The sequence below is a fragment of the Eumetopias jubatus genome, unplaced genomic scaffold (genome assembly GCF_037043125.1).
Source record: "Eumetopias jubatus isolate StellerSeaLion01/CBP00866 unplaced genomic scaffold, mEumJub1_p1.0 scaffold_7, whole genome shotgun sequence".
In the NCBI taxonomy this organism is placed as follows: domain Eukaryota; kingdom Metazoa; phylum Chordata; class Mammalia; order Carnivora; family Otariidae; genus Eumetopias; species Eumetopias jubatus.
The window spans coordinates 74,418,799-74,427,953 of NW_028274813.1; the positions used below are offsets into that span (position 1 = coordinate 74,418,799).

General features: G+C 37.2%; 1 protein-coding gene across 1 annotated transcript; it reads right to left on the reverse strand.

The window, feature by feature from the left end:
- Positions 1-7,648: 7,648 nt before the first annotated feature.
- On the reverse strand, positions 7,649-8,617 carry LOC114221400 (olfactory receptor 11G2-like). Its single transcript, XM_028119518.1, has one exon. It carries the CDS (start codon positions 8,615-8,617, stop codon positions 7,649-7,651), a length of 969 nt encoding a protein of 322 aa, XP_027975319.1.
- Between the last annotated feature and the right edge of the window lie 538 nt (positions 8,618-9,155).

A 9,155-nucleotide genomic window follows, 5' to 3' on the forward strand; every position in this document is an offset into this window, starting at 1 on the left:
TACTTGTAGCAATCAAGTAAGCATAACAATATGTACTTTCACACATACTGGGATTAAACTAACATCCTTGAAGAAAGATACATTAAAGAATTCTCTCAGCCACCCTTCCTCTGGAGACAGCATGTTGTTGTCCTAAGGAGGGACGCCTCTAATCTAGGCAAGAGCCACTTCTTGCAGATCCAGGCATTCAGAACTTGCAACATGAGATAAGGGGAAGAGAACATTTTCTCCTCCTTGCTCAGGTTTGCCTGGCTTTCCTAACTCTCACTGCAGTCCTTGAATGACCCTGGCTTGCAAGGGGCCTGCAAGCCTATGCCATCTCACTCGTGGTTACAAGATGGCTGCTAAACGTCCAGGCATTTCCCCATTCCAGGTTGGGGGAATTTGAAACTGCTATTCCAAGTTCCAAGAAAGCAAAAGCCTCCTCAGAAACTCCCAGTTTGTGTCTCATTGACTAGAACTATGTCACATGACCAAACCAGCTGCAAGGAACCTAAAGAAGTGAATGTTTTTAGCTGGACTCATTGCTACTCTGAACAAATCAGGTTTCTTGTGCTAAGGAAAAGGTGGATGCACTTTGGGTGGGCAACAGCAGTCCCTGCCATAAGAGGGATCTGGAGAATTTCTCTAATCATCTTAGACTTAATGAAACTCAACAACTGAAAACATGGACCTTTGACAAGTATAAAAAAGCTAAGGAAGAAAACCACACAAATTTTCCAGAAGCTACTACATTTATAAATCTGACTAGAGGCTAATAAGACAGAACTGTTTGTTGACTAAGCACTTGAAATCAATTTTTGTTGATTATAATGAATGATATTTTTGTAAACAATTTACAACTAAATTTGAATATAATGAGCTTTTCTGATGATGATCATAATAATATTGAGCTAGCATTTGACCATAAAAGGGCACTTATGAGTTCAATGGTGAGGAAAACATTTCAAGAGAAAAGGCTCAAGAGAAAAAACTGTTTTGAATCCTAATTTTCTGTGAACAGTTTTCCAAATGGCATCACTAACTAATTTAACCGTCTTCCTGCAAGGAATATATAAATAATTATTTTCAGTCTGTTGATTGGAAAGGAGTCGGTTGAATCACAGAGACCACAGATACTGTCAGCCTATCTAGAGGCAATGAATCAACCCACCCGTCATTCATTTTGAGGCTTTATGAAATGTGTCCCTAGAAATGGAACGGGATAGAAAAGGATAGAAATTCATTATTTGTGATAAGGGTGGTATTGTTCTAAGAAGCTTCTGTTTCAGTTGTATATGAATGTGTGTATTGAGCACAATGTCGGATGAATTTATTTCTTTGGGTTGTGGTCAAAAGTTTGACCATTGTCTTGGCAGTTTCAGAACACCCAAAAGCAGCCATTAGCATAGGTCGCGAAAAAGAAAACCTAGCCTTAAAAACAGCACAAGAACTCAGAACGAGAAAAGAACCCAAGAAAATTAAAGTCAAATGTGGAATAATGAGGCTTTAGACCTGTGGAATGCACAGAAACAGGAATAGTAGTAACAGATGACTGTAAAAAGCGGCAAATCTTTATCCTGTTATAATGATCTTAATGCATGGTGAGTTGGAGAAGATAAGACACTTGAGAACAAGAAAAAAAACCAAGTGGCACCAAAGAAGAGAACAATACCAATGTGAAAGGACTTCTGAAAAGTCTGAAGACTGTGATTTGAGCAGCCACCTATGGGAGGTGCCACCCTAGAGAGAAAGGATTAGCAGTTAGACAAGATTATGCTAGCAAAAGTTGCATGTGATTAGTCATGTCCAAATTCTTTAGTTTGTATGTAATTCAAAGTTCCTCTCAACATCTTCAAACTAGAACCTTATTAAATATATGTCCCATTACTCCTGTTGACTCACTTTCCGTAATTAATGTAGTAGAGTCTTAATTTTACAATTTGAGCTCAAAATTGTTTTACTAATAACTTGCCCATTTTTAGACACTAGTCATGCTGTCCTTGAAAATTTTCTTGCCCATTATAGCTCATCATAATATTCTTTTCTAAATTCATAGCATTTTTGAAATTTGCCAGATATTTACTCATAATTGGACTGCCTTTTGGGTATTTGTTGCAGCATCATTTGTGTTATTTTTTTTTTACTTTCCTACCAGTTATATTGTAAGTTTCCTGAAGGCAGGGAATATAAGTTATACTATCTTTTCACTGTTCCAGAATGGCTTCTTCTATAGTAGAAACTCAAATAATTGTTTATTTCATTAACAAGCCCATTCAACAAATGTTTATTGAGTTCCTCCTGTGTGTCAGGCATTTCTCTGGGCATTGAGGGTATAGTAATGATATCTAGCTCTCATGAAGTTCATGTTCTAGTACAAGGAGCCAGAAATAAAGATATAGGAAAAGAAGTGTATAGAATACAATATATTTCTTTTAATTAATTTATTTAAGTAATCTCTGCACCCAACGTGGGTCTCGAACTCATGACCCTAAGGTCAGGAGTCACATGCTCCACTGACTGAGCCAGCCAGGTGCCCCTAGAATAGAATATAGTTCTGATGATGATAAATACTTTGAAGAAAAATAAAGCAGGTGAAGGTAACAGATAATGGGAGTGGGGGGTGCTTTTTTAAATAGTATAGTCTGGGAAGACTTCTTTTAATCTGAATTTTGAGAAGAGCCCCAAATGAAGTAAAGCGGTTCTGTTTTGGCTATTTCATATTTTAGGTGAGCCAAAAAGCTAGACAATTGAGTGTGGGAACATTCTAATAAGCATAATTAGAGAACCAAATTAAAATAGTTGCATTAAGCCATCAAAAAAATGAAATCTTGCCATTTGCAAGACATGGATGGAATTAGAGGGTGTTATGCTAAGCAAAATAAGTCAATCAGAGAAAGACAAGTATCATATGATTTCACTGATATGAGGAATTTGAGCAACAAGACAGAGGATCATAGGGGAAGGGAAGGAAAAATGAAACAAGACAAAACCAGAGAGGGAGACAAACCATAAGAGACTCTTAATCTCAGGAAACAAACCGAGGGTTGCTAGAGTGGAGGGGGGTGGGAGGGATGGGGTGGCTGGGTGATGGACACTGGGAGGATATGTACTGTGGTGAGCGCTGTGAGTTGTGTGAGACTGATGAATCACAGACCTGTACCCCTGAAACAAATAACACATTATATGTTAATTATAATAAAATAAAGTAGTTGCATTAAGGAAGGCAAGAAGATTTTGGCTCAAAAGAATACTTGGAGATATACAGTTGAAAAGTATGACAGGCTCAAGACTGTTTTGAATCTCCATGTACTGTATGAATTGAAGATGTGTCAGACCACATAATTATCTTACATGGATGTGATAAGAAGAAAGACACCACCTGGGGGAAGGACAAGCCAGTGCAGTACTTTGATAATCCTGAAAAATATGTCCTTGGAACACAAATGACCTTTATTGGCATTAAGAAGGTAGAAATGACAGGCTTTATAACTTATCTCAAAAAAGAGCTAACATTAATTACGTCAATTGCCTTTTTTGTTAAAAGATGGAAATCTCTCTTATAATTTTTAAATTATGTGTCTCATATTTAAATTGATCTCATAGACAAAGTTAGATTTGCTTAGTAATACCTACATTTTCAGCAAAGGCAGTTATTTCCATATGGAAACCTAGAAGGAATTAAAATATAAAAAAAATATATGTAGTTATTAAATATACCGGGGGAATCTACTTTATTGTCTCATAACAGAGTAAGACTAACCTGCATTTGAATTATACACATTAGCCAGAATTTCTCATCCTGTGTCAAGACAAGTGCTAATATTGGTCCACTGAAATAAAAGATAGGAATGTACACTTAAAAATTGATGAATAAACATCCAAGTGGAGGTTCAGGTAGGCCACTGGATATGCAATTCTGGAGGTATGAAATGAAGTTGAGAGTGGAGATAAAAACCTGAGAATTATAAACATATTAATGGTATTTAAAGCTATTAGATTCTTTGAGATCAGTCTAAATCAGTCTAATCTAATAAGATATAATGTGAGCCACAAATGTGAGCCACATATATAATTTTAAATATTCTACTAGCCATGTTAATAATGGTAAAAAGAAATAGGTGAAATTACTTTTAGTAAAATATTTTATTTGACTCAGTTGATCCAAAATAGTATCATTTCAACATGTACTCAACATAAACATTATTAATGAGATATTTACATTCTTTTATTATATTAAGTCTTCAAAATCTGTATGTAATTTTATACTTATCACACTTCTCAATTAGAACTGGTCACATTTCTTTTTTTTCTTCAAATTTTTATTTAAATTCTAGTCAGTGAATATACAGTATAATATTGGTTTCAGGAGTAGAATTTAGTGATTCCTTGGTACAACTAAATTTGAATAATTCTACTTATCCCTCTAGGCAAAGAAACTATATTCTGAAAAAATAAAGACATTTCAGTTATTTGTTTAACCTCAACATTTTTAGGTTTTATATTTAGTCCTCAGACTTCTCTAACTGTACCTGCACTATACAACACAATAGCCATGACTCACATGTGGCTACTGAGCGCTTGAAATGTGACCAGTTGTTGTAGCCACTCTGGAAAATAGTATGGAGTTTCCTCAAAAAGTTATAAATAGGACTACCCTACAATCCGTCAATTGCACTACTAGGTATTTGCCCAAAGGATACAAAAATACAGATTCAAAGGGGCACATGTACCCCAACGTTCACAGGTTTTCCTCATTTTAATCCTGATTTGGTGGCAGAAGAACCTCCTGAGTACACTATGTCATGGAAGTAGTGCTCTCACACATCCATGAACCACATCCTAGGATGGGTCTTTCCTGAAGAATTGTATCTTCAGCTTCATTGTCCTAATGTGTTGCAGAACAATAATCAGAAGCTCCTTCAGAAGCTGGATGAAATTTTCTTCTCAGACACTGCTTTTTAAATGAGAGTAGGGGGTGGGTGTGAGGGCCAGTCAGTCATAGAGCAATTTTTATGTATAATCCAATTTATAGCCATTCAAAATCAGTCAGTCATAGAGCAATTTTCATGTATAATCCAATTTACATAGCCATTCAAAATCCAGAATTTATGTGTGTGTGTGTGTGTGTGTGTGTGTGTGTGTATATGCACAGAAAAACATCTAGAAATATACCCACCAAACTGAAGACATTCCTAAAGAGACAGGTGTGTGCAAGTATGGAGATATGAAGATTATCATTATTTTGTACTATTTGGTCTTTTACACTGAAAATTTATTCATTGTAAAATGTATTACTTGTGTAATTAAAAAGAATATAGGGAAAGTAGAATATTATTCATCTCAATGTAGCTAAGCAAGCCTGGTTATTGAAAATTCTATGTATATAACGTTTAGACAAAACAAAAAATATTTTATTTTAAAATATGAATATCTTCTTCAGATACTATGAAAACCTAGATATAAAAATCTCATTTATTTGGTTAATTGTGGCCCATTTACCCCCAGGCAAAAAAAAATTCTGGCTCAAAGTAAAAGAATAAGTGAAGAATCTTCCTTATCCACTCTTCACCAGTTTTAAGAAAGGTGAGTGGGCAGCATTAAATTTCACTGCAGCTAATGAGTCTTTCCTAGAAGGTGGGTGATTTTTTTCCCCCTTCAGTTGAACTTCTATTTCTCAGAATTGTAGATAATGCAGCAATAACTTATCAGAATCAGAGTATGTTCTACCAGCACTCATCATGAGATAGATAAGCCCTCAACTACCCATAGGGAAGTTTATTTCCCCTTTCTCATCCAGCTTCCACTTCATTGCTATTACATATGGGTCATTTAATTAAGTCCTACCTTGTGTAACTTCTAGAGGGAACATGGCCCAGGGATATCATAGGGAGTCCAAATAAATGGGTTGTTAGAGTTGGCATTTTTCTTTTATTTTGGCTGCCTAGTATCTCAATCCTTTTTTATGGCTGGGAGAATCACAATATTAGCAGGCTTGGAGCTTATCTTTGCATAATTGGATTTTCTTATTGCCAGGTATTAGCTCTTCCAGTCTTTCCTGTAGCTACAGCCCAGGAACGGTCTCTTGGTTCCACCAAGCAGATACAGCTACAGCAGATTTTGATTCAGGGGCTAGTGATACAAGAAGCAGAAGTGGGGTTGGGGGCAGCAATGTTGAAATATTGGCATTAAAAATAGCAATGAAGCAGGTAGTGCAGTTATTGCAGGAAAGACAAGCTCCTAGCACAGAATTGTCAGTGGTTGAAGCTGTGGCATCTGCTGGCCCATGGCAGCAGGTGTGGCTCTCGTGGTGTTGATTTTTCATCAGACCAGTTCTGCAGAATAATTTGCACATTGGTCTGAAGCTGAGCCCCAACTCTGGCTTTTTAGCTTTCATTGATTCTGTGAAATTCTTGATATCCCATCAATAAATCTTTTCCATTGTCATGCTTAATCAGTGAGAGTCAGCTTCTGTTGTATGCAAGTAAGAACCCTGTTATAATTACATAAGAGTAGAGTTACCTCTGGCAGATGTAGTCCCAATAATCTGCCATGGACAAGGAAAAACTAACTCTTCAGTATTGTAGGTTGTCATGAATTTTCCTGCAGTAGTCTAGGAAGTTTGTCATTTAGCATATTCTCTTACAGAAAATATCCCCAAAGCCAAAATAACTTGGGGGAAGACTTTAAGATATGTTTTTACATGGAAAACTAAACTGAGGTCTGGTCTGGGTTGGATGTTGTCAGTCAAATCATTAGCTTTTTTTCCAACATGTAGGAGACAACTTCACAAACCACTCCTTCCCCCAGAAAAGGAAATTTTGCGCCCTGGTCTAAAATATGAATATTTCCAAGTAGAGGCAGATGATCAGGCCAAGTCAAAATTTTATATTAAGTGCTGATGGCCTGTAAAGTATCTTATACTTTGTTTGACAGTCTGTTCCCTGGTTTCTCATGTCGATTTTCTGCACCAGTAAATGTTTCTCTACCCAAAGCTTAGAAGGTGCTGAAACCCAGGTCTGGGTAAGGAATACTTAATGATTTGGCATATGTGAATGTGTGCATGCTTTTCTATGTATCCTCTTCAAAACTGGACTAAGAGTTTTCTGTAAGAAGCAACCATATCATTTCCCATTTTCATTTGTTGCATACCCTGGACACTTTACCAATGCTTGGTAATAAAGTGAACACAAATGAAAAAACACTACTGTTTCAGTGACAGATACTGGGTCCTTGATCTTATAAATAAAGCAATTGAATTTTTGTTAGTGCAATGAGTAGATGCTATATTTCATTATAGAAAAATCTGTAATTGGAAAGGAAAAAATAGTGATAAATTTGAAACACAAAAAATAGTAGTAGGATAAAAGCCAAGATACAAGTGTTAGCTTTGTACATATCAACTTGATTACATTAGCTGTCAGACTTCAAAAAATGACCAAAACAGAGAAATGACACACTGATGAACGAAAACTGTACATAACTTTCCACAATAGACCTTTAAGACTGTGGATATTTGCTTTTGAGACAGGATGAGGGTTCTTTGTGTGTAACGAGTCACACTTTCATGAGAGTAAGGAATCAAACACTCAAATATGCCCAGAAGATAGTTTTCTCCCCTCTGTGGGAGAAATTCGGTATTCCTGAGAGAATGATAGGAAAATTTATATCATTCCTCTGTATTTTTAGAAATTTCATTTGATGGTGCTCCCAGGACTTTCTTGAGTGCATCTTTCATATCTTTGTTCCGAAGGCTGTAAATCAGAGGATTAAAGAATGGGGTTGCCATGCAGTAAAACAAGGTCACAAATTTCTGTGTCCCAGGATGGCTCCTGGAGCCTGGACTCACATACATCACCATGACTGAGCCGTAGAATAGGGAAACCACCAAGAAATGTGAGGCACATGTGGAAAAAGCTTTGTTCCTACTTGAGACAGCTGGGACCCAAAGGACGGCACACAAAACTAAGGTATAGGACCCAAGGATGTAGAGGAAGGTGATGAAGATAATAAGAGAGCTTACAGTAGCACAAGTTAGAGTAGTTTTGGGAACTGGAGCACAGGACAGAGCCAGCAGTGGTCCTAGGTCACAGAAAAAATGGTCAATGATGTTAGGGCCACAGAAGGGCACCCGGGACATAAGAATTGCAGGTATCAGTATGGATAGAAAGCCACCTACCCAGCAGGAAACCACTAATTGGGCACATAGATGGTGAGTCATGATGGTGGGGTAATGTAGAGGTCGACAGATAGCAAGGAACCGATCAAAGGACATTGCAGACAGAAAGTAGCCCTCAGTGGCACACATGGAGAAGAAGAAGTAGAACTGGAGCAGGCAACCAGCAAAGGAGATGCTCTTGGTCTGGGAGATGATGTTGGTCAACATTTTGGGCACATCAGAACTGACATAGCAGATCTCCAGGAAAGAGAAGTTGGCCAGGAGAATGTACATGGGTGTGTGGAGTTTCCGGCTTGACCACACGGTACAGATGATGGATGTGTTCCCCATGAGAGTCAGAAGGTAGATGAGGGAGAAGATGACAAAGAGGAGGATCTGGATTTCCCTGCGGCATGGGAAGCCCAGGAGAATGAACTCAGTCACAGACCCAGAGTTATTGCTGGCTTCTGAGATGTTCATTCTCCTAATCTATGGAGGGAATGAGCAATAAGGATCATTATATTAGTCATTTTCCATCTCTTTAAGAGTTATTTTTATTTCTTCTGACTCCTATATTCTCCTTTAATGCACTTTTGTGAAAAGGTTCTATAGGGTTCTGAATTCAATAATTCCGTTCCCAGGACCTGGCTTAGTCCAGTGAGATCAGGATTCTGGGAGAACCTGGTATGCTACCACAGCCCCCACTCAGTCTTCATTTTCACAGTATAAATTTCACTGGCATCATGTAACAGCGAGTCCAAACAGTTTTTCTCCATTTGCATTTAAATTAATTCTTTTTTGATATATATATTTTCATAATATACATACTCATATCCTTATATTTCTTCTTGCTGAAAAGAAAATTTTGTATTTTGGAAAATTTTAAGGAAAATCCAAGTTTCAATATAATCTGAAATTGAACTAGGTCAGTACAAAAAGAGCATCTTACTATGTTGTCAGTAACATAATATTGTCAGATCTGTCCTGAATAATTCTGTTGACTGAAGCAGGGTGCTGA